Raw genomic sequence first — 26,661 nt, forward strand, 5'->3', positions numbered from 1 at the left:
TGGCCAGAGGCCTATAACATTAAAGCTGAGGTCACAGTCTGTTCAGTCTAGCCCCACCTGAAGACAGTTACCAGCTGCAAAGAAGACGTTACTAAAGTTGGGCACTTGCAAATGAGCCGAGTGGTGCAGACTACGTGCCCAGTAAAGAAATAATCCCAAACATTTCCTTCGGGATCATATCTTAACGTCAGGATGGTCACAAGCTGTTTGCTAAGTTTTTATCTTCGGCTATTATGTTTCTATCTTTGCTTGTGCGCCATTCTTCAAGTCACGCATTGCGGCAAAAGTAAGTTCATGCTGACCCCAATTCATTCATTAACGCACTAAATATCGCAAGAGTAAAGACAAGGGTAGTGGGAAACGTGCTAACTCTGTGCTATAAAGGGTATGCCGCGGTTACAATAGATATATGAATGATTTACTAATTTACGTTACGCTCACTTTAGCCGACGCGGATATCGATGTGGGCCAGCAGAAGCAACTCATCATAGTGATAATGCGGTTACAATGAAATGCCGTGTTATAGGTGTTCATGAACTAGGTTTATTCTCGAAGCAGTCAAGAAGACCTATTTATTTTTGTGAGAACGTGACAGCTGATGATTCTTTTGAATAAATGGGTTATACAATGTAACATGTATTCTTGGATACGTTGTTTCAATCCGGAAGGAGAAAGTTCTGGGGTTGTAATGTTAACAACGTATGTGACAAGCGAGGTACTGCCCAAAAAATAGTACGTTCACAAAAATAACGTAGAAAGCTGTATTAGAAAAAGTTATTTCGAATGTCACTTCATTGGGTCAATGTAAGTTGTACTTTCATAAATGCTGTATTAGGACGTCTAGACAAACATTTGTGTGCACTAACGTTTGTTTGTGTTGTACGTTACAACAAAACTGCATATATGCCCATACAGGTGAGTTCGCCATCTTACCTAAAAGGAAAAATTGTCGAGATACGCTGGCCAGATGTTTGTGGTAAAGGCGTATTTACAGTTCGAGAAGTCGTTGTAGCTATTCATTACACTGTACAGAAATACACGCCAGATTATAGTCGTTTTGCACGATTCCACCATTTTGCACACATCAGATATATGCGTGATATTTACGCGATGAGACATGCGAAATAAGTACCTGTCCCAGTAGAGACTGCAGGCGTCAGTTTTGCTGCTGGGCGCCAGGTCGTAGGTTCGATCGCTAGCTGTAACGGCCGCACTTTGATGGGGGTGGACTAGAAAAAGTGGTGTGGTCGTGCGCATCTGAACATATATTATTTTTTAAACGAACACCCAGTACAAAACATATTTATGAGAGTTTTTTACCCGCCGCAATATTCTATGGCGGTAGAGGCCATTTACAAAGGCGCGGGCTGGTGCAACCCCCGACATCTGAGGCCCCATTTCAAAGCAGCTAAAAGACAAAAACAATCATTCCCGACCGTCGGCGCTCTAATGAAACAGCTCCACTAACGTGAAACCTGGAGGGGCGAAGCATGCAGTGTGCGCCGGTGTTTCCCACAGCAAAATCACTGCTAATGGGCAATGAGAGACCGAAAAAATATTAGACACAGACACCCGTAGTCCGCTTTATATAACGTGCACGCTGCGAATCTTTATTAATCAACTACGCCAAGCGATATCTCTCATCGGCACTACATTGCAGGTCAAGATCCAGTGCCTATATATATACGGGGTGGCCGGCGAACGGTTGTGCAGCGCGAGCAGTCGTTTTTTTTTTAATCAAGAAACTCGCTAGTAGACGCTGGCTGCGTCGGCGTTATCTCTCGCGGGCGAGGGCGCTGTCTTGTTCCTTGCGAGCTGGTTGTTCATCGATCATCGGAGAAAGAGCATTTCCATAGTCAGCGTGCGCCGTTCACTCTCTCTCGCCACAGGGCGAGCACTGAGGCGGTGGCTCCCACTCTTGCGCTCAAGCAAATGAACAGGACACGACGACGTACGCGGCGACAAGACACGACGATACCCGTCGATATGCCGAGAACCTATGGGGCTTCGCTCCTAAAACATCTGTGTGTGTAGGCTTAGGGGCACATTAGAGATGCCTAGATGCTGAAAATTTTTGTTGGATTTCATTACAGTATGCCTCTTATTCATACCTTCTTTTCGGCACGTAAAACTAGATAGCTCGTGACGAGTTTATTTACTGAAAAGGAAAATCTCTGAGCCTGGATCTGTCCGCCTCGGTGGAACAGTTGTTACGGTGCTCTGCTGCTCATCCGAAGGTCGCGAATTCGATCGCGGCCGTGGCGGTCGCATTTCGATATAGCCGAAGTGCTAGAGGCCGGTGTTTTGTGCGATGTCACTGCATGGTACAAAAAAAAACCAGATGGCCGAATTTTTTCGGAGCCCTTCACTAAGGCATGCCTGATAATCATATCGGGGTTTAGGTACGTAAAACCCCAATTATAATCATTTTCTTCGCCTGGGCCTTTGGGTGGCTTCACTCTGGAAGCGAGCTTTTGGGCCGACGCCGCGATGGATATTTGCTTCCGTTGTTCGGAAGCACTGATAAGTTGTTCCCAGGCCAGTTCAGAGGGAGCTGGGGCGTGAAATTCGGACAGGGGAGGAACCCCCGCACCCACACCGAATGTGACCATGTGTGGCCAATGCACCCGTACTAAAATTGCGACAAATTGGATAAAATTCTCTTTGGTGAAAATGAGCCAACTATGTGGACTGCTGTAGGAGTCTGTCAGTATGCAGCGAATGATCGTGCCCTGCGCTCTTGTGAAACTGTCCTTCGGCGGTGCAGACACGCATTTGTAGTCTTATAAATTTGTCAAATAATTTCATGGGGTCACTGCCTCTCCAGGAGAAATTGAGTCCAAAAAGCGCAACTACTAAGGTAATGATACCTCTTTTTAGTGTTCCGCATTGATGTCCCTCCTACCTAATTATAGAACTTCTAGATGTTAGCTCGAGTATTTATAGTTGAATTAGAGTTCCGATTCTCTGGGTTAAATTTCACAACGACCTTCACTACGTAAGATCAAAGCCAACGTCAAATCCACTTATGCGTCTGAAGAGACTGCCGTGTAGACGACAAATCAAGAGAAGCTTAAAATTTTCTGATTACATTGATAGCGATGCATACTTGAACAGCAACGTGGGAACATTTGTAATACAGAAGTGAAATCGAGTGCTCATAAAAACAAAAAAAACACGGCGTCCTGTCTTGTTATTCTATGACGGAAGCTAGAAACATTCTTAGATCATCATCACACCTAGATGCGAAAGTGCACACTCGCAGATAAACACTGTCGACTCGTACGCTCTTAATCATTTCCTGCTTAAAGTGGCAGTCTATAGCCCGGAAACGAGACGAAAAATCTAACGCCTATAGACTGTCTGTTTAGCCGGCACAACCTGTAGGCGGTGCCACCCGTAGCCGTCCCTCGGCGTAGTAGCTTTCTTAGCGGCTCATCTCATAGGCGGGACTCAATATAGGCCGGAGATTTTTCGTCTCGAATCCCGGCTAGTTTAAGGCCGGCTATAGACATCTCCTCGTTCCACGTGACCAGCTGTCCTGGCTACGGAGAGTCCTACCTACGCTGCGTCCCAGCTGCGGCGCGTCCTAGCTATAGGCGGTGTACGAAGCGGCGAAAAAAAAATATTTTAGGTCACCTTCTAAGCTCCATTCGGGGATTTGGAGGCTTAGACACATGTTTTATGACATACATAATCCATACACACATAATACATTCAGAAGTAAACCACAAAGAATTCACAATGAACACACGGGGATTCGAACTCGCGAACACTCGATCGCCAAGCGCGTACGCTAACCACTACACCACTGCACGCTGCGGCCACTGCGGTAAAAGAACGGGGGTTTATATGCACCAATGCGTCGCTACGTGCTCTGGCGTATTCGTGCAGTGGAAGTCGTATTAAAATGTAGCGTTCACTGATACGTAAGGAGACATTTTTTTAAATGACATTCGTGAAAATATATATGGGGTCACTCAAGTTATTTCTGGGAGCATGCTTGAAGCGAATTTGCGTGCTTGGTATAAAAGATAAAACTGTTCCGCATATATTCGGCACTGGCGCCTCAGTGACATTTAAAGAATCTTGGTGCGCATAATACCCGAGTTCTATTGATGTTAGCCGTCAGCCTGTTGCCTTTCGTGGATTGAACGAGTTTTCAACGTCAAGATTCGCTTGCCGTGGAACGTGTGCTCGGAATCCATCCGCGGCAACCGCACAGCGACGTAGCCGATTACCGACGGAGAATCGCCGTGTTCTCAGTAACGTCGCTGGCCGCTTCACCGCCGACGGTTACCGGGCCGGTAGCCGATATCGTCACTAAGCCTATTCAGTTTATTTCGAAGCCGTAGTCGACCGTGCTTCAGAAGAAACCGCTCACGCTCATATGCCAGGATGCTTTACCTGTTACCGTCGTTGGCTCGACCCTCTCCCCGTAATAATTACACACTGAGATGAACATGCGCTGATAATCGTGGTATTGTCAGCCGTATATACAATGTGCGAACACGAACCGCACAGCGACGTAGCCGATTACCGACGGAGAATCGCCGTGTTCTCAGTAACGTCGCTGGCCGCTTCACCGCCGACGGTTACCGGGCCGGTAGCCGATATCGTCACTAAGCCTATTCAGTTTATTTCGAAGCCGTAGTCGACCGTGCTTCAGAAGAAACCGCTCACGCTCATATGCCAGGATGCTTTACCTGTTACCGTCGTTGGCTCGACCCTCTCCCCGTAATAATTACACACTGAGATGAACATGCGCTGATAATCGTGGTATTGTCAGCCGTATATACAATATGCGAACACGCCCGAGCAGGTGCGGTACGCCGTGCACGCACTGCAGATGAACTTCACTTGTAAAGGAACTCATCTTGGCTCTAAACGTTGGATAGTGCACGTCGCTACCCCTCAAATGAATGACACTACCCAGTAGACATTATTTTAGCTTCAATAAAAAATGTGGGCGACGTTTCCGTCGATCATGGAAGCGAGGAGCTGGCGCTGATTGCATGCAGCTTCGCAGTCGCTCGGCGGACTGCGCCCCGGAGGAAATGCCGTTTATGTTGGACGCCAATCGCGCGACATACGTGACTCGTGAATTCGGCTGTGCACGCTGGAGACGTGGCTCGCGGTTCGCCGTTCTCAGGCACGCAGTGCGCAGGCAGGAATTTGATGCTAACATAGACTGGATCTTATATCCGGCAGCACTTATCGCAGAAATATTTGTGGCGTTCTGTTAGGACTCTATCAGTGGCCATATTTTTGAGAACATCTGGATTCACGCTGAGCGGTCTCGCCGCGCTATTTAAATCACTTCACACTCATCTCAAAGCTGCTATATTTTTTACATAAGTTTACTGAAACATTTCTGGAAGCGCGAGTCCATGCAATGTACTAAGTATAGTTTTGGTGCGAAAGGCACTTTCATGGGCATGCAGTGCCTTGTACAAGTTTCACCTTTTGATAAATTTTTGACAAATCTCGCCGTGATTAATATGGCGGAACACGCAAACATTTACGAGCTACATCCACACAGCTGCATTTGCATGCGCACGCGACTGGGCAATATGTTTGTTGTGTTAGAGTGCATGGGATAGCCTTCTGGAGTTTTTTACGTATACACGCACCTAATTTTTTATGTGTGTATTACTGAGACGCGTTGCGTACAGCAGAAATCCAGAACGTAGTATAGTGCTGCATTAATAGAAAATTAATTTGCCACCATCGAGTAATAGGTTCTTGTGTTCCAGAGCTATGCGCAGATGCTAAAAGACAAGGTATGGTCTACGAAGGATGCAACTTTTGGTGCAAGCTGGATTTTTTTTTATTGCGCACATGCAAAGCGGTTGCGCCTCAGTGTGGCAGTTGTCAGGAGGAACTTAAACTGCTAAATTATGACATATCGCAAGAAAGTTAACGTAGACTGGCCATTTGTCGAACAAGGAGTGTTTAACGATTTCTGAACTTTTTAAGCCAATGCAGCGATGTTCTACAAGATACACCCACCGGCGTGCGCGCTTCGCCCTGGCACATATGTACGCTCCAGAGGATGGTCATTTAATTATGCAAATATTGTTTGCCAGACTTAGGCATTGCTTACCGCGGATTTAGGAGAAAAGGGTGAGCGGTTTTGCGAAATCTAGAACACCTCGTGGAAGCTCTACTGCCTGCACTTGATTTCGACAGCATGCCGACAGCATGTACATTTCACGGCAAACGATTCGGGCATTTGTCCAAGGAAGCATTTTGTTTTTTATCACTACCAACCTATCTTATGTCCACTTGAGGACGAAGATCTCTGCACTAATCCCCCATTGATCCTATCTAGCGTCTTCATTACTATTTTTGTGTGTTTGTGGCATGCACAAGAACGAAGAAAGCAGTCAGGTTGCGGTATCCCTAATGCGGACTCCCTTGACGTCAAGTGGCAGGCCGTGTAGTGGTTGATTGTTGGCTAACAGAGTTTTAGAATTGTGTACGCACACGTTGCGTTGGCTGGGCACGTACGCTATACTGTATTCGGAAAGCAACGTGTGTATACCAGTGTTTAGTCTTTGACAGATGCGCAGTGGCAGCAAACACAAGAAATTGTGCACACGAAGCTCTGGTTACCGTATGCTAATACTACCTCATTTTAACCACTTGGAATTTTTTTTAACGTGAACCGATTACATCACATAGGAACGTTTTTGCGCTCAGTTCCCCCTTGATGAATACCTAGATTAACCATTAACAGTGAGCTTGTAAACGATAAGCATGCAGTGTGTTTAGACATGCGATAAAATTTCGCATCGTTTTTTTTTTTTTTTTTAGTAGCGGCGTTTAAAGCATAGACGCACCGCGTTCCCCATAAATGTACCGTTCAGCGAAATCATTTCGGTTGAGAATGACTTCACGGACGATACCAGCTGCATAGTTCAAGAGCACCCGCTGTGTCTAGCGTTTATAAGCATGCGAGAAACAGGTACTGCTCAGGGGTAAAAATAATTATTTATTGTAAAAAAATTCAAACAGTGCTAAAAGAAATGCTCAGCGCTGAAGGAAACGATAAACGTGTCATCCGATGTTTTTTTTTTGGACAAGTATATTTTGGTGCTTAACAAATACCTTTCATCTTTTCAATGTGTCATCAGCAGCTTCCCGCCGGCAAAACACCTGGGGAACAACCGGGTTCATAATACTCTGCACAAGACGAAGTATTGAGCATACCCATTTGGCTATGTGAGGTCCTTAACATAGTACATCGTCAAGCACCAAATAAGGGCTTTCTCTAGAAGTGTGCCAACCGAAGGTTTCACATTCTCTTGCACTTGATCGCAGTAGAACGCCTTGTTGTCGTACTCCCTCGAAATTCAGCGGTCAGGTGATGGGCGGGCTGCTGGCGTGTCATCCTGACGGAAAAAAAAGAAAAGCAGAGGACACATGCGACGTTATGTTCTAGTCACCTGGTGTTTTCGCCCATCACACAAAAACGTGTACCTAGTAAACGGACGTTTTCAATCTATTATACACCTTGTCAAATTTTGTGTAGACAGCGTCGCAGAAGTTAGAAATATGAAAGTGTTTTCAGAAGCTGCTAATGAAGCTTTCTAATAGTGTTTTAACCATACTCTTACTACAGGTATGAGAGAAAGCGTAGCATGATTTCCTCAGATATACCCATCGATCTCCACGAAATACATGCGGGCATTGCACATCTGACCGAGTATGACTTTGACCTTGTTGAACTTCTCCATGAAACTTCCAGTTTTTCTTAAAAGTGAAGCTCTGTTTCGAATGTCGGCTGCAAGTCAAAACCACAGCACAGCCGCAATTTGATGAGAATCACGTACAAGGAAAGCAGTATAACAATAGACTCACGATTCATTCGTTAAGTAAATAAAGTGGCAGGTAAACTTGGCTTGAAACTTGGTTGCACACTATTGCACAATATTGCAAACGAATTTACTTTAATACCAGGGGAATGCCGGTTACGGCAAATATTTGAATGGTAGGAGCCAATGCTTGATTAAAAATTAATGCGCTGCAGCGGGTCAATGCTCGGCTGCGATATTTAGATGGGAGTGAAACACACACACAGAAAAAGAAAATGAATAAAAAACACAAAGAAAGATCGTATGCTCAGTTACGGCATTGTAAACAACACCACGGCCGGTGTTGCTGCTGCTGCTGCTGCTGGAGACCCTGCAAGGTGTGAGCTCCTGGCCAGTTGCTCGATAAAATTGCGCCTGCCTCTTGTGTCAGAAGGTTTTGTCACCTGCAAACGTATTCAAGTTCTGTGTATACTAACACGAGGATGAACGAGAATTATATCTCTTATTACGACTGCTGTACGCACTTCACTTCTCTGTAATAACATTAACAATGAGCAATCCAACATAAATAATAAGCTGCCAACGAAAACAACAGTACTTTTATACAACCACGGTTATATATCGCTGTTGCATTGCATGAAATGATAGATGAGAGAACAAAAATGCCATCAACTAGCTAACGCCTAAATTACATATGACGCACTACTTTACCTTCATCGAGATCTGCAGTTTGCACAGGTACCACAGTGAAGTATAACGACCTATCATGAAAGGATGTCTTAACATCATTCAACTGCTAGCAAAAATATGCTTCCTTTGATTGCCGCATTGTATCATTGACCGTAAATGCAGAGGGCAGTTGCTAGCCGAAAGATAAGAAGCCACGCGAGAGCTAAAATTACACAGCTTGTCAAGCAAGACGAAGTGATTTTCTCAGTGACACCTGTCAAGAGCGACGAAAGCCTCTGAACTGTATGAGAGTTCACAATAAATGCGACCAGCACGACAACACGTGCGCGACCATGGAGACGGATGACGATTACAACAAAGATAAGTACTCGTATACTCGTATAGTTACTCGTACGCATACTCGTGTAGTTATTTCAAAAGCCGTAAAAAGAATATTCTGGCGGTTCAATGCTGTCATTCATATACATAAGCGCAAGCATGCAACAATGTGAACGCTAACAGCACGAACATATATGTGAAGAAAGAACAGCACTCACCCAGGCAGGTATGATGCGCCGGGTTGTGTCCGCAGTGTGCGCACCAGCTAGACAGAAATGGCGCGAAAGCGTCGTGTAATCCTGCGTCAACAGCTTGCGTGCAGCCATTGCACGTCCAAGGGGATGTCGCTATGTCCTCGCAACACTCCCTTAATATTGAGATAAGAGAACTTTTCCATGGCGGCCGAGTACCGGCTCACGCGGCACGCTCAACAAACCACACCAACCTATCAAACATCCGTCGCTGTCGTGGAATCGTGGAATGCGCTAGAACTAACCCATGTCGCGCCAAGAATGCAACCCCCTTCCTGTCGCACAATATCTTCGAACTCTCGTTTTTAGCTCCTTCCTTTCTTTTCTCTGCGCAAAAACAGCAGAAGCGGAGTGCAACGGAGAGCGTAGCGGCCCCTATTCTCTCTCACGCACGCAAGAGAGAGTGCGCAGTTAGCTCCATGCGTATACCTCCTCGCAGCATTGCTCGCCTTTGCGGCTGACGCTGTCGGCGCATGCGTATACACCGACCCTTGCGCCGACAAGTTATAACACGCGGGAGCATTCGCTGAGCTGTAGCCAGGATTCTCAATTACGCGGCCCGCACCGACGCGCCACTAATACTGCAGGCCGTCTATAGGGCGGCGGTGAAGGGTGCACGTTTTTTATATACACTTGTCACGGCTAATTCCTTTTCGAAGGCCTACTATAGCCGGGAGTTTTCCTGAGTTTTGAAGAGTCCCGCCTACAGGGCATGCGTTAGCCAGGATTTGATTAAGAGTGTAGGTGATACTTAAGACCACACCGGTGCGCTCTTGTCTCTGCCTCACCATACGAATAGTGTAGCTGCGTGAACGAGCCCTTACCGCAGACCTTTAATAGTACTGCCGTACTGGTAAGACAATACGGAAAATTCGAGAATTTGCCGAGGGATAACTGATCAATATCTCCTAAAGCATTCCGCAAGTCCCACTCTCATTTTTTTTTTTTTTCAGTTCCCGGTGAGGGCACGTTGGTCTTTCCGAAGCTTCTTGAAAGCCGCGACGACAGAGGGACAAGGCTGCTCAAAATAAGTGACGATCTTACACTGAACTTGGAAAAGAGTTCTGTCATGGGCAAGGAGTTTTTACTGCGCACATATCAAGGACATGTTATGCAGCACAACTACGTAAGCTGTCAAAAATTTAGCTTTAATCTTGGTTGGCGTTTATTCAGTTCATGCGTTTTTCCTGGACTGCACTCTTTCTTAAAAGGTCCTGCTGTCGATATCGTGGGCGCGAAGTCCGGATATGTATAGCACAATTCACGGGAAAGTCTTGCTATAGTGTAAATGCACCTTCAGCTCATTACATAAGTGGCATCGCACTTAGAAAACATTGAATATTTTAATGCGCGAGATTTTCTTCTACACATTTCTGACTGGGATAGACTATAAATAGCTTGTTTTTTTCTGAAACATTGCTCAATGAATCACGAGATATCCTGCGCGGCATTAAAGCTTACTACATTGCTAGTTTATAGGACTTCATCGTGTTCATCGTTGCGTGGTCAGCAGGTCGACCAGCATTCCTCAGCTTGTAGAAGTAGGACAGGTTTACAAGTTAACGCTCAATAATATTTGCAGGTTCGCTAGTCATGTGTTCACCCTTTACTAAAACAACACCAGTGAATGCTTAGATAATGCAAAATAACTTATGGAATTCAACTTTATTTTATTGTGATTGCAAGGCTTTTATTGTAAAATTGAAGACAGTGATTTCACGGAAGCCCGTGTGGTCGGGAAGTAACATCGCAAAATAAAAAAAGGACACCGACCATGAAAAGGAATACGAAAAAAAAAAGACGTTTCTGCAATGAACCGTCATTGAGCCGAAATGAAGAAACCCATGCACACAATTAGACAGACTGCTTACCTGACATTTTAAGATTTCATAAAAATCGCTTCACACGTCCTCGCTTTCAATGTGAACAAGGTTCCGGTTAGAGGAGCCGAAACGTCTTTTTAATAGCGAACCTGTTTAGCAAATCATTCCTTGTCAGTCAATCGAAGAATATTATCATCATCGTAATGGGTGTGTGCCATTTGGCGGCTACCTGAGAACGACTACAGAGGGAGAAAGAGACAAACAGAGAGACGGAAAGAAAGATATTAAAAATGAGAAAGAGAAAAATTCGTGCCGAAAAAAAATTCGTCACGAGGTGCGATTTGAACCCGCGTACCCTCGATCCAGGGGGAAGCGGCCTAACCATTCGGCTATCCAGGCACGCTAGCAGAGCATAGCATAGCCTTTTATAGTATAGTGTAGCAAGAAGACGCGAAAGGGATGTGAGCATGAAGAGGAGAGATGTGATGGTGAGGGGAGGGCAAAGAGGAGGGGAGAAAGTAAAGCGTAGCATACAAAGAATGAGAAATAGAAAGAAATGCAAAAGGAAAAAGAAAGACAGACTGAGATAACGTAATATCGGGGGTTTAGCGTCCCAAAACCACGACATTATAATGAGGGACGCCTTAGTGGTGGGCTCCGGAAATTTCCACCGCTTGGGATTCTTTAACGTGCACCGAAATCTAAGTAGGCAGGTCTGCGTACTCCCGAGGAGGAAGCCGCGCATGTCGAAGCTGGACCTGTCGGTCCATGGGAAGTACGAACCTAAACGAGCCCATGCTTCGCTCTGCCAAGCTTTGCGCGACTTAATGCTAACTACGCGCAATCTTTTTTCATATGCTTTTTCTTGGTCGGTGTCATCTTTTAGTTTTTCCTGTAAAATAACTGACGCAAAGGACATTAGAATACTTGACTTTCTTTGTGGTGCAGCTTGATGGAGAAGCCCTGGAAGAGGACCTGTATCATGACCCGAAACAGTTCGCCTCAGTAATCGTGTCTGAAGAAAATGGATTGCAAGTGGTACGACGCAAACTTTATCACTTCATTTGTAGTAATTTAGACAGAGCGCTGAGATAACGCTCACGGCCCTGTGACATGTGGCAGAAGGAGCCACACTTAAACCGGTTTGCTGAGCTAGTTGGAATATTGAAGTTTGATGCATTTCCAGAGCTTAAGAGTGAGAGAAAAGGGCACGCATACACAGAAAGGCCGCAGAACAGTAAGAATGCTGTTCGATTCCATTGTCTGTTTCTGCGTGTTAGCAATAGAAATGCGTCAAACTTCATATTGAATCACGCCATAAATTATACGTTATTAAAAGCGTTAAATTATACGTTGCTATTGAAACACGGCAGGAAAGGGACGATGGAGACTTGCGATGAAAAAAATCCGTAAAGAGGGGTGGGTGCTCGAACCGATGTTTCGACTAGTGGACCTGTCTTCTTCAAGGCGGGAAGTGATCATCTGTAGCATTAAAGAAGACAAATCCACTTCGGGAAACTATCTGCTCGAACACACACACCGCGTTTGCGGATTTCTTTCAGCGTTCATAATAAGTCATTTAATAAGCAATATCCTTTATTGTTTTTAGGAGGGTGTTCTTGGCCCGAAGTTGGCCATAAAGCCTTTCGAGGGCCAAGGAAGATCCGCTGGAGCACGGGACGTTCCGCACCTTATCTACAAAATAGAAGACAACGATGGAGTTTACGCGGGAAAAGGTAATGCTTGTAAAGAAATGTTGACCAGTTTTCTTCGACCAAATCATTCCAATAGTCGCAGACAAAAAAATAGCTCGAAAGGGTTTTATTGTGTTCAGTGAAAGTCGAGTTTTAAGTCGGTTTATTCGTTGAAATGATCAAGAATTACCTTCTCATTATTTGATTTTCAGTTGATCATATCGCCAACCTCCTTCATATGCACGACATATTCTCTGCCGTGAAGGCTATGTGGAATACAAATTTTCGTTACCACGGTATGATTATATGTATACTTGAGGCATAGTAAAGCAAAAAGGTGGCCACTTGAGCTGCTTGGTAAAATATTTCTCACAAGGAAGGCATTGTAAGTGTGTAACGCGTTGAAGTAAATTAGCACCAATAGCCCATAGCGCACAGTAACAAAGATCAAAGTTCATATAGCAGGAATAGCTTTAGAAAAGCAGAGGGGCGAAGAGACTGAAGGTAATGAAAAAAGGAGAAAGGAGGTCTTTCACATATGACTTTCGGTTATACCGGGTGCTTCAAGAAATGTGCCCAAAAACCTCAAAAATTTAGAAAATACAATATGTGCTCGCTGCCTTGACAGTTGTTTTTTTCTGCAGCGGCAGGCATCTTAAGATGGTTAAGAACTTCATTTCCGACAGTAATTCAGGAACCTAAATGAATTCACTTTTTAATTAGGGCAGTTAGGCGGTTATGTCAAATAGGAGATTGAAGTTCTTCATGCGAATGACCCATTGCAGCTCTGAGATAAGTGAAAAAGTGGCCTCTTGTAATTATTGTGGCCTAATGAAATTCCACTGAATTCAACTGGGAAACCGAAATCAAAGCACTGATGAGCGCAAGAAGCAGACGACCAGAGTGACGTCACTGTTCAAGGCAACTATTGCAGAGGCGTAGTTATTTGCCGTTCGTTAACGTATTCGTATGTCTGGCATAGGTGCTATATATAACTGCAAGTGCAGCCCACACATCCCCACAACGACGTCGGTTGTATGTTGATACAACGAGGCTCATTCATTCTGGACGTTTCAGTAGAACATGGCAATTACGCACTTCCGCGTTTTAGTTTCCGTTTCGCCGCTGAGCTTGGGTGAATTCCATTACTTCGTAATTACTACAAGAGTACGCTTTTTCGAAATCTCGGAGCTGCAATGGGTGCTTCGCATGAGGGACTTCAATTCTCCCACTTGACATAATGGCCTAACTCCACTTATTAAACAGTTGATTAATTAAAGTTTCTTAATTACTGCAGGAGTGCGCTTAACTGGGCCGGTTGGTACATGATTAAGACAAGAGCAAACAGCGCTAAACACGTTCTCTCCGTCCCTTCTCCGTCTCGTGTTTAGCGCTGTTCGCTGTCGTGTTATTCTTAATTACTGTTCCAAATGACGTCTTTAGCCAGCTTATGATGCCTGCGGGTACTGAAGAAGTCATTGTGAACGCACAGAACAAATAACATTTCCCTGATTTTTGAGGATTTTGGACACATTTCTTGAAATGCCCGGTATATCTTGTGGAGCACTGTGTCACATTGCACAACAACGAAAAGAAAAATTAAGCATTGTATGCAAGTATATTGTATACAAATTACGATAAGAGCAAAGAAAGTACATAATACTCACTTGTGGCTGTTTGCTTTAAGGTGTGACAGTGAAGGAAAGAGCAAACATTTCTGAACGACAGAATCAAAGTAAGTGTGAGGCGACCGCTTTAAAAATATTTTCGCACTTATCAATTCTTCTAATCTTTGTTTTCCAGATGGCGCGAGGCCCGACACTATATATCCGGAATTATTGCTTGCGGTTGACAGCACATTCAGGGCACAGTTCAAGACAAAGTATACTCTGATGAAGTATCTAATGATTACTATGAACTCCGTAAGTAGGTGCCACAAGACATTGCACTCTGGGACGGCTGACTGTTTTCTTGCTCCCAGCGGTAACCTAGTGTGTCCATTATGCAGCGAAATTCGCGATTCACACATAGCGAACAGTTACAATATTGAAGTTACCTTGTGAAATTACCTTGAGAATGTACTTCCAGAAATGAGTTTGCGTACCTAATGACGTTTATTATGTTTCATATTTTCAGGTCAATGTGCGCTACATGACTGTATCTAATCCTTCCGTAAGGCTGACATTTTGTGCGCTGGAAATTTTAACCGTAAGGAACACCGCGTCCTCATTGGTTACAGTGATTTATTCTATTAATTTTGTTCCTTAACTGCGTGCCATTGTTTTTTTATGAAGGTCACTCAAGAGACTTTCTTACTCAAACAAGGAAAGTATGTTCACGCACTTCGCACTCTTGGAAGCCTACGAGACCATGTTCGGAACAACACGCAAAAGTATAGCATTTACGACGGCGTTTACCTCATCACAGGGTGCGCGCCTACTCATGAATACTCAATGTCTTGCTTCGGAATTTCCTTTTCTGCCCTTGTAATGTCTTTTGCTTTCTGTGTTTTGTAGGCTTGACATGGCAGAGCATACCTATTACGGTTGGAATGGCAACCTTCTGGGTAAGGCTATTTTGCGTACATAGATGATTCGGCGAGTGTACGTGAGCACCTAACATTCCGGCAAGGAACCGGCATTGTCAAATCGAGTTATGTGATTTAGCAAGAAAAATTGCATTGGATAGTGACAGACTAATATGCTGTTGTAATGCCTCTTTGAAAGTGACAGAAATAATATTTTCCATAAACAGCAAAGACCTGCTGCGTTTTCTCTCATGCTTATGTAACAAGGCTTAATTAGGTTCCGTTATGATTAATGAATAATTTCACGTAATCGCCCTGCAAATTTGATGTTGCTTACTCAGAGGAAGTACAGAGATCCTACGACCGCATCTCTTCGCCAGTGGCAGATATTATGATCCCTGCAATGTAAGGCATGAAGATGTACTTTTGAAATTGCCTGTTGTTCAGGAATCAAAGGAGCCTTTATATGGACACAGTTACACCTTTTCACAAAATTCCAAATAGTGAATGTAACAGGGACGCGCATGCGCTGGCGCTCATCGCGGCGTTGCGCAGGAGAGAATTTCGGCATCTCGAGCCCAAATTTCAGAGGAGTCAACCGAAGCAAGCGCTGAACTGAATGCGCGCAGCACTCTACCCGCTTTATATTCACACTTGAAGGAGAGGAGACTAGAGGAGGAGATTAGCGCATGCGCCGGGAGACAGAAGCGAGAACGCAGGAGAAGCGCGTGCAGGTGCTGGTAGAGACGTGGAGAAAGCAACGCGCAGCTGTTAGAGAGAGGGAAGGAGGAGAGTTGCGCATGCGTAGTGTGAGTGCGGACGCCAACGCCGCGGGACATACACCCGAGCAAGAGATGTTTCGCATCTAATATACGGAAAAAGGTCAGGTGACAGTACAATGCGTAGGCATGAAATTGTCCATAAGAATGTTTTGCTATATAACCTAGCTTAATTTGCAAAAGCGGCTGCTTGGGCGAATTGGTTCATGATTAAGATAGATTTACCAGCGCAAAAAAGACGGGACATTTAGGAAGGACACACACACATAGCATTGCGTGTCCTTCCTAAATATCCCGTCTTTTTTGCGCTGGTAAATCTATCTTAATTTGCAGTATTTGAGATATCACTACAAAACAAAGAAGCCACTTGTAGACTGTGAGACTATAATAAAAGAAAATTAACGGTATATATTCCCTGTTATTACAGGTTATGCATACATCGGAGGCATATGCACCTGGCAGAAAGTTGGTTATGGTGAAGACACTGTAGGAACGTTCAGAGGCATCCGGATACTGGCACACGAAGTCGGACACTTGTAAGTTTATTAAATCTCTCATTTCTTTATTTCTAATTTAATTATATTGAATCATTATTGATTACTTCTGGTATTGCGTACCACGTCGCGTGTATTAGCGCGGGACATGTAAGAAACACGGCACACACGTAGGTAAAGGTGGGCGCTACCTTTCTTTGCGTCTACCTACCTAGTTCTCCCTACGGCCACTTATCTACCTTACCCACTCTACGCCTACCAACCTTAGCACCTGCCTTTCTCTACGTGTCTTTCGTGTGTCTTTGTTATATGTGCCGCGCTAATGCACGCTACTAATATAGATGACCTACTCACCCGATGAGCAACCATGTTGTATCACGTATCGCTAATTACTGCACAGTGTGGCCGTTGTAGGGTGCAGTGATCACATAAGTATGCCGCAGCATTTCCAGGTGTCACGTTGTGGTAATGATGGTGTTTAAAATTTAGGCGTTCACAAACACCGCGATGACATTCTGCATACCTGTTCGGGAGTTCTGCAGAGAAAATCAGCTTATGCTCTCATTTCTTGCGTTTTAGGCTTGGTTGCCCACACGACGGCCAAACGAGCGGTTACTACACTTCGGCCAACTGCCCTTGGAACGACGGTTTCATCATGAGATACATGGAAATTGACAGTAGAAGCATGAAGTTTTCACAATGCTGCAACACAATGATTTCTTGGCTTGCATGGTAAGTTACATTACTCGACTTGGTTTGCGCAAGAACCGACGTATACTGTTCAACCGCCATGTTTGCTAATAATATTTTATTTGTTTAAAAAAGTCTGTAATTGTAATTACTTTTACTTCACTATTCTCGCAGTTTTTTTTGTGGTGCTGTTGTCGATAGTTTTCTCTGCCATGGAGAGTCGGTCACATGTTCAGGAAACGCGTAAATGGTGGTGGTAATGACGTGACGTCGTCAGAAATTTTAAAAATGAATAATTCAATTGAACGGACTCACTGACACTGTTCCTCTCCCTCAACACGCAAATCAATCCAGGTCACAAACCGGGGCGTGCCTGCTAACTGCAACCGCGAAGCGGAAAATAAAGAAGAAATATTATACGAAGCTCTTCGTTGGAAACATAATGACTAGAGACCAGATCTGCAAGATGTCGTTCCCCAATGTTCCGGACACCCGCTTCATCGCTGTAAGTCATTCTGCGTTATTTTTTGTGATGTTTTTTATAGGAAGTGTACCATATCCACGTTTTCAGAAGCAGTTTATCGGCCAGTTTCTCTCGCCGCAATGACATATTTTGAGATGTAGAACTTAGGAGAAATTATTGATGTAATGTAGGTGTTACGAACCATTAAATAAAGCTGTAGGCTAAACAAAGTACGCTATGCAAGAATAAATACTCCTGGCCTAGTGTAATTATCCGAATTCTATCAGCACTGGCTGTTGTAGGCTACCTTCTTCCGCAAAAAGGGAATAAGATCATACGTGTTTGTCGCTTTGCTTCTGACTCACTCAATTAAATGACTTGCTCACAAAGGCAGCTGTTTCTAGGAAATTACGCCGGCATTTTTCATGGCCAGAGCAACTACAGGGATTCCGCGAACGAATCTATGCAGTGGGCGTCACAGTACTTACCTTATGAGGTTCAAAAGGGGGATAATGTCGTATTTAACCATGTAGCCTTTCGCTTGGCTGATGTAAGAAAGCTGAGAAAAGTTGCGACAAGATTCGAGCAGCCTTCCTGTGCATTGAACAACGGTGGTAAGAGCAAACTTCTGGCATGGAAGAGGGAGAAGACGACCTAGTTGCCAGTCCTTTGTTTCGCGCAGTATTAGGTGCGCTCATCCATGCACATTCAGAGGTGAGCCGACAGCGCTCGTTGCTTTGTGTGGCCCATGTTCACAAGTGCCTATAGCATTGGTGTAGGTTTGTAACAGGAGAAAGTGCCTCAGAGCAGGCTGGCCGACGTTTCGATAGGTGGACCTATCTTTGTCACCACAAAGCGCCATGCTCGTCACACTAGACGTTACCGCTTTATACACGAATATTCCGATCCCAGAGGGCCTAACTTCAATAAAGCAAACCTTAAATCAGCATAAGGTGCAACATTCTACTGAAGTATATTTATCATTACTCGAACTAGTTCTATCACACAACTATTTTGAATTTGAAGAAAATTACTACCTTCAAATACAAGGAACAAGCATGGGCACCCCATTCGCACCCACTTATGCAAACATATTCATGGGAATTCTGGAAACAGACTTCCTGGCTCGCTGCGCAGACAAACCCCACACATACCTTCGGTACATTGATGACATACTTATAATATGGGGTCATGGCAGAGACAATCTTGCTAAATTTACATCATTCCTAAACTCCTTTCATCCAACAATAAAGTTCACGTCCGAGACCTCAGCTGAGTGCATCAACTTTCTGGACACAATCATATATCTTGAGAATGGCATATTAAAGACAACGCTGTATAAAAAACCATTTGACAAGCAACAATACCTAGATTATACTAGCCATCACCCGAAACATTGTAAACAGGGCATTTTCAGGAGCCAGGCGACAAGGTTGCGTCGAATATGCGTAGAAGATGAGGATTACGTAAACAGACTTACTACCCTAAAAGAAACATTCCAAACAGAAGCCATCCAAACGCGTTCCTTCATAAAGCTTACACGGGCGCACTAAAACTAGACTGCACTGAGACACTCAAACCACGCCCTAAAACTACAACAGCAACAACGCCTCTTATCCCTACAAAATTTTCAAACGCGCTTCCGAACATAAACAACATCCTCACAAAATACTATCCCATTCTGACAACCAACCAGAAACTTTAAAAAAATCTTCCCCGAACCACCTAAGGTCGCCTACAGACGCAACGCCAATTTTAAAGACATGCTTTTTCATGCTAAACTCGCAACAAGAACTACACCAACATCTGGTCCCTGTAGGCGCACCATATGCTCTACATGCAAACGTATACAGCCGGCCACCAACGTAAAAAGCACAGCATCTGATTACATTCACAAGGTAATATCGAACTTCACGTGCAACTCAAACAACCTTATCTACTGCATTGAATGTACCACCTGTAAAAAACAATACATAGGAGAAACTGGACAACCAATTCATGTAAGACTGAACGGCCACCGCGCTGACACAAAGCACAATTTACCAAAAGCAGTAGGTAGCCACTTCAATCAAGAAGACCACAAGTTCGATCAAGCGAAACTTTACATTCTACAAATTTCCGAACACTACGTGAGAGGAAATATATGGAATCGTATTTGATACACAAATTTCAATCCCTACACCCATCAGGAATAAATGTAGCACGTGGAAATTTGGAATCACTAAAAGCCATAGCATGATTTCTCTAATATTAGGAGACGTAAAGTACGCTCAGCCTTCAAATAACCCTGACCAATATTCTATTCGCAACATAAAATCCCCACTAGCCTCCATAATACACTACCAATGTTCTTCTTTTCGAAAAATATTTAAATCTATATATATCTGTCTATATAAAGCTATATATGGTATATATACGTATGTCATTCTTAAGTGATTTTCTTTTTCTAGAACCTTTGAACCACGGTTTCCTTTCCCATTTCCGCTCTTCTACGACCGCCCCTGCCCCGCAATGTCACAGCGCTCGCCTACCCAGCAGGTTCTCCGCGCCCTATTCCGATTCCCCACCCCCCCCCAACTCCCTTCTTTAGCTTTCCATTTTTCATTTTTTCTTTTTTTTTACTGGACGGCGGCCCAACTTCTGAGGCTTTCGATGACACGTTGTGCATATGTCTGCCAATGACTTCACTTATTCCTTTCAAACACCCTCCTCAATATTACTTAAAATCGACATGTGGACATTTAAACGCACGCTGCCCGCTTTCCCGGACTATAGCTGTCCTCCGCATCATCTTCTGCGGCCCTTTGTGATGGCTAGACTCGCCACCCTGCTGCCGCTGCGCCTTTCCAGTTTCCTTCAAGCTCCCCCCTTTTTTCTTCGTATTGCCTTTGGTGGCTCCAGCTTGGTTAGACCACCCCCCCCCCCCCCCCCCCCCCCCCCGTTTTTCCGCTTTTTTTTCTATTTTTTTTTCCCAGCTCCTCTTACCTCTGAGATGAGAGCCCCGATCACCGTTGCAAACATTCTTGAAATGATGTGGCAAGAGCTACACTCTGCCGCTTCCGAGTTTTTTTTTTCCAGGCAGAAATTACCAACAGCGCCACCGCTGGATATGACGTCAACACTAACCCTTTAAAACTAACACGCCAGGGATGACAAGGCGCCTTTGACAAAGATAGGTCCACCTATCGAAACGTCGGCCAGCCTGCTCTGAGGCACTTTCTCTTGTTTCAAACCTATCCCGTGTATCCATCTTTCGTCTCCCATTTTGACCTATGGCATTGGTGGTCACATTAGTGGCGCACTGCGGTGAACTGTCGAAGCAGGGCGGACCCAGGATATTTTACCGAGGGGGCACCCTCGACAGGCGAGTTCCTTCCAGGGGGACAGGGAGGCTGGGAACTTAGGCGCTTTGTTTTAAATATGTTAGCTCTCGGGGAAGGGTGGGTCAGGCGGAAATCTTAGAGATTTTTCGGGACGCATTTAGCAAATATACGCCTATGCTGCATTGATTTTTCATTGAGCCAAGCGTTACGAGGTGGATGGACATCTTAGTGTAGATTGACTAATTGCGGTCATATCGAGGGCATACCAAGCGCGCTCACTAAGTTGGCACTAAAGGGACATGTATATTCAGAAAGGCAGTTCAATGGTGTACAGCCATGGCAGGCTTCTTGGAAAGCGTGAAGAAACGTTGGCGTTTAGAATACTAGAAAACAGTGCAAGGACATTTAAAGCTTAATACTGTCTTTTGGAGTCCGCAGCCCAGCCTGAGCACGAAAATAAGGAGGAACTAACGTTTGAAATATGGAGAAACATATAGAAATGGCCGAAGCGCGGGCAATCCCTCAAAGCGCAAGATGTAGGAACGTGTCCATGAAAGGAAAATAAAAATGTCACCTTCCCATTTTAGCATTAAGCCTCTAGAGGATACACACCATACACACTAAGTCCTCATAAGGAAACCTTCTTCGTAAAAAACCTAACCTTAAGTTTTAAAAGTGCGTAGCACTTTATGAGCCCGACTTACACGGCTAAAAATGCTCAAAATCAACTCAAATTGAACAAAGACGGTCCAAAATAATATAAACTACAACAATAACGAAGTATTAATTGCAATAAATAACCTAAAATCGCAAAAACGCTTCTAATAGTCCGGCTGACACTCACGCCGCGCAAGGGAGGGCGCCACCACTTCAGCAAGTGCACTATCGCCAAAGACATAGCCGAGTTCCCCGCGCTACGCAGTTTCTCAGGTATCACGGTGGTGGAGCTGCATTAAGCCCACAGTTCGAAATTACACCAAGACCAACACATGAACGATATTAACGCAGCATTTAGCAAGGGATTTAGAAGTAAGAATGGCAGACTGGCCTTGTTGGTTTAACATATTTGAAGTTATAAGGCGCGAATAAGACACGGACGAAGAATAGGAACACACACACACACGGAGCACCAACTTCCAACATAGGTTTATTTAGAAAGAGCACAGAACATATTTATACACCACGCGCGCAGTCATCGTGCCTCAATGCGCAGTCGCATTCAAGTAGCGTAACTCTTTTGGCGATAATGAAATGGAAGCAACGCTGACGCATAGATCACCTGATTCCATTATTTTCTTAGCCTCAGTAATTAATCGTACTGACTTATCAGGACTTCGGCCGACTACCGCGCAGGCGCTAAAGTCCGGAACGCAATGACAATACCGGCAGTGTATCGCGAGGTGGCCCTCTCTGCCATTTTTGACGTTATTATTATGCTGTCTTAGCCTGTCATTCAGGCACTGTTCGGTCTGGCCAATGTAACTTCTACCACACGACAAGGGGATCTCGTAGACCACGCCCTTCTGACAGCTTACATACTTGTTCTTGTGGTTGATAATGCAGGCCGGAGCTTTCCTGAGGAAAGGGTTAGTCATCTTGCAGAGCCTGGAGAGTTTTAACGGGGCAGAGAAGACCACCTTTACATCAACATGATTGGCAATAACGTCAAAAATGGCAGAGAGGGCCACCTCGCGATACACTGCCGGTATTGTCATTGCGTTCCGGACTTTAGCGCCTGCGCGGTAGTCGGCCGAAGTCCTGATAAGTCAGTACGATTAATTACTGAGGCTAAGAAAATAATGGAATCAGGTGATCTATGCGTCAGCGTTGCTTCCATTTCATTATCGCCAAAAGAGTTACGCTACTTGAATGCGACTGCGCATTGAGGCACGATGACTGCGCGCGTGGTGTATAAATATGTTCTGTGCTCTTTCTAAATAAATCTATGTTGGAAGTTGGCGCTCCGTGTGTGTGTGTGTTCCTATTCTTATTCGCGCCTTATAACTTCAAAAATGGGATTTAGAACTACACCGAGACCTACACAATAGCTACATTAGCGCTGTATTAACTTCGGGATTAGTGCTCAATTATTCATAGCATACGAAATGTTCTTTCGGAGAACGCCGTATAGTTTTGTTGTAGCCGTGTGGTATGAACACGTCCATGAAAAATCTTTGCTTTCGGGAGGAGACGTACTTCTGCTGCTGAAAGAATGAATGGACAACACATCGCCTTCCAATAAATTACGAATTTATTCAACCACCTACATGCATATGAAACAACCAACTTACGGGGCAGCATCTGTGATCAAAGCTGGGGGAAACGGAAACTGGCGAATGCCGCTATTAGGAGGGGACACAGAGAGAATTGCAAAAAGGTATCAGGAATCTATGGGGCTTGTCTGTGCCTGAGAAATGCTAGATTTTTTATCGCTAATGTATATTTGGATTTACCCAGACAAACTGGGGATGTACCGTCGCCATTGAATTTAGAGGCACATAATCCCTGATTTTAGGGAAAAAAATTACCATCTGTGATAGAAGTTCCAGTGGAGTATATATAGGCAACCTTGTTTATTGCTCAATGTCAGAGTGCGAGTGACCGTGTGAGATACGGTGGTTCCAAAGGTGCCCGCGAAACGGTGATGTGAGGCAAGTAAGTGGTACAGGTGAATTTGTGTAGCTTATCGATAAATTAATGGTATGTTCCCGCTCAAATACATGCAGAAGAAACCCCGGATTGTTAACTGCTTTTCTGGCTAAAAGGAAGCACGGGCTCCTTTTCACTCTGCCTGCAGCCGTAAAGCTACAATTGCTACTATACTACCAGCAACGGCACCCCCTGTAACGAAGATAACCAAGCAGCCGCTTGTGATGATTTATAAGATAATTCCTCATCGGTGGCGGTTTTTGACCAAAAAGTAGCGAATTCTTGCTTGCAGTTGATTTCATGGAGTCGCTCATTTCTTACGTGATGAGTGACACATCGTGGGAGGTAAATTTCACCCACGAATTCTCCTAAATAAGAAGTTTTATTTTTGTATTTTTCAGGATTACAACGGATTTGAGAACTGCATGGCGAGGTGCTTCATGCCTGCATCAGTTTATGGTTACGAAACATTTATGCCTACGTTTCTGCCAGACAATTCTCCATGTACAGAGAACAACGGGGTATGATGGTTAATAATAAGTATGATTATAATATGATTATGAGGGACGCCGTAGTGAAGCGCTCCGGAAAATTTCTACCACCTAGGATTCTTTAAAGTGCACCTTAATCGAAGTACATGGGCCTCAGGTATTTTTGCCTCCATCGAAAATAAGGCCGCCGCGACCGGAATTCAATCCAACGACCTTCGGGTCAGAAGTCGAGCACCGCGGTATGATGCATGCTACATCTATAACTAGAAGAGTATAACTGTGAAAAGAATGGGCAGATCCAGCTCCGATGGAAGTGCTCAGCCACGCTCATAATTTATTGTGCAAAGGCTTCATATAATGCCAAAGAAACGGAAACGAAATGGACAAGTGAACCAATGTTTGAACTAACCAGTGAAGTATAGAGCACCACGCACATACTTGATTTTTTTTTCGCATATAGCGACCCCATTTCAATATACAGTCACGGGTTTTCTCTTCGCAGCTCGTTTTAGTAGAGTGGGAAAATAAACACACTGACAGCTCGAGAGCAAAGAGTAGACTGATTTATTTGCCAGGTGGGTTCGTGTAGTGAAGCGTTCACAAAAAATAGGGGGTTGGGGCCCACTCGTATTAGATTGCCGCCTGTTTCAGACAAACAACAACAATCAACGCAGGCAGTCTCTTCAGTTCAACCTCGCCAATGTTTCCACATTCCGCAAGGAATAAGTGCTCACAACCCAACCGTTTCAAGAGCAGGGAGCTGCAGGAACATATGGTACTGACACAATCACTTTGCTTCCTGGCTCGCATGTCATTCATTCTCTGCAAATTAATATGATATGCGTGCCTTCATCAGTTTTTCTACGTAATTGTCTTTTAAAGAGCTGAAAGCAAGAACTCTTCTGTTTTCCTCTCACCATCGAGAAGTGCCTACTATTCGTACGAAAATGGAAGCTCACTACCATGCTTATTCCCCAAGAGTACCCCAGAAAGGTCACGTGATCGAATCGCAGACGCGGCAACCGCATGTTCGATGGAGGCGAAAATGATTCAGGCCCGTGGACCTAGATTTAGGTTCACGTTAAAGAAGCCCAGGTGATTGATATTTCCGGAGCCCTCTACTACGGCGTCCCTTATAATCTTATCTTGGTTTTGGGACGTTGAACCCCAACAATTATATTAAGAATAGTCCAGAAACATTCTGCGCGCTTCTTCGTGCCTATGTTTTTTCACCTTTCTTTCTTCGAGGACCGTACACAAACAACTTGCGCACTTCGTATGAAACCGTCTATTTCAGAAGTTGACAAGAAGTCTAAACTGGAGAAAACGCAAGCGGTGAAGTACTGTGAATTACAAACGTCACTTCATTGATGCGCGGTTTCATGAAAGTATATCATCCAAAGCGAGCTTTTTGCCGACATGCGTTGGAGATCCAGAGGCAGTTGTGATAGTCTGGGCAATTGGGCAAGATTTCGCCTAAATAACGTCTCTTACAAAGGTTCATGACGAGAATAAAATAACATTCCACAAAAAGATGTTATTACCACCGCAGATGAAGCTTGGTGTTCACTTAACTCTCCTGAATCGCTTTAACATCATCAACCATATCGTCGATTTACCCTTTTGTGTTATTTAGACAAGCTCTCACAAGAACTTTGTCGAAATTCTCCATGTGCATTTACGGTTCACCTTTAACATCACTCAGGGCCAATGCGAATCGAGGTAACGAAGCCACATAGCAGACACAGCTCGTTCAAGCGCTTTTGCAAACTGACTCGGTGAACACTACTTAAACATTGGCATAAAATGATTGCTTTTGAAGAAGAATGGTGGCTACCCATCTGTGAAAAGGGAGTCATATATGGTCCATTAAAGCAAATACAAAATCAATATAAGCACGACAGGATTTATTCTTGTTGGCGCGTATCGGTATTGATTTCCACTACACCTAAGTGCTATGTTATTCATTCAATAGCAAGATTTCATAGTCTTGAGTTGAACGGAAATGAGTGCTCTTCCATAACTGCAATGTTGGTAGCAACCTTCACCATTTTACGCAATGTGTACTTGCCTTAGCCCGAAACTTCATATTTAATTTGTTATATTGAATAACATACATATACAGCAAAATCTATACTTTCTTTGTGCCAAAAAACTTAATGTTGTCCGCTCCAATTAAATATTCTGTTCTAATACAGGTTGTGTAAAGCTTTTAGACAGAAAAACAGAAAAATTATATATTCGAGGTCCTGTTAGGTTCGTTGACCTGAAACAGAGTTCTCTCTGGCCTGTATGTTTTTTCAGACTAGATGCAGAAACGGTGACTGCACCCAAGCAAAGCTGAGGCGTGAGCAATACAAACCATACCAAGAAAGGTAACAATAAAGCAAAATGTGACCATTTATCTTTCTGTGGTATATCATACCTTACTTGTTTTTCTCGTTATTGCCTGTAGTTGGTTTTGGCTAGTCTATTTTCAGGATTACCTATGCGTAAACATTCTTAATATAATTCTCGATAACTTATAATAAAACAGGTCATAATCAGCACGTTTCCCCCATTTGAAAACCCAGTGGCGCTGTCCCAGTGCCATACATGATTATTGTACCAGTGTGGCGCTGGGTACTGGGGCGCTGCACGTAGCACTCT

The 26,661-nt window shown here is 44.2% G+C and overlaps 1 protein-coding gene across 1 annotated transcript; it reads left to right on the forward strand.

Moving 5' to 3' along the window:
- LOC119402096 (venom metalloproteinase antarease-like TtrivMP_A) lies at positions 1-26,431 on the forward strand. The gene is made up of 14 exons (XM_037669200.2): positions 1-286; positions 10,033-10,205; positions 11,851-11,940; positions 12,512-12,638; positions 14,284-14,331; positions 14,400-14,518; positions 14,733-14,804; positions 14,891-15,024; positions 15,113-15,162; positions 16,330-16,438; positions 16,976-17,128; positions 17,441-17,591; positions 23,923-24,042; positions 26,317-26,431. The coding sequence occupies exons 1-14, from the start codon at positions 193-195 to the stop codon at positions 26,389-26,391; spliced, it is 1,515 nt and encodes a 504-aa protein (XP_037525128.1). The 5' UTR covers positions 1-192; the 3' UTR covers positions 26,392-26,431.
- The last annotated feature ends 230 nt before the right edge of the window (positions 26,432-26,661 follow it).

This window comes from Rhipicephalus sanguineus, chromosome 8 (genome assembly GCF_013339695.2).
Source record: "Rhipicephalus sanguineus isolate Rsan-2018 chromosome 8, BIME_Rsan_1.4, whole genome shotgun sequence".
NCBI classification, from domain to species: Eukaryota; Metazoa; Arthropoda; class Arachnida; order Ixodida; family Ixodidae; genus Rhipicephalus; species Rhipicephalus sanguineus.

Excerpts from the sequence above, each read along its gene's own strand:
- LOC119402096 (XM_037669200.2), top strand. The coding sequence starts at position 193 with ATGGTCACAAGCTGTTTGCTAAGTTTTTATCTTCGGCTATTATGTTTC. Across the intron at positions 14,332-14,399 it reads TTCTGAACGACAGAATCAAA|ATGGCGCGAGGCCCGACACT; the intron begins GTAAGTGTGAGG and ends TTTGTTTTCCAG. Across the intron at positions 17,592-23,922 it reads CGGACACCCGCTTCATCGCT|GATTACAACGGATTTGAGAA; the intron begins GTAAGTCATTCT and ends TGTATTTTTCAG.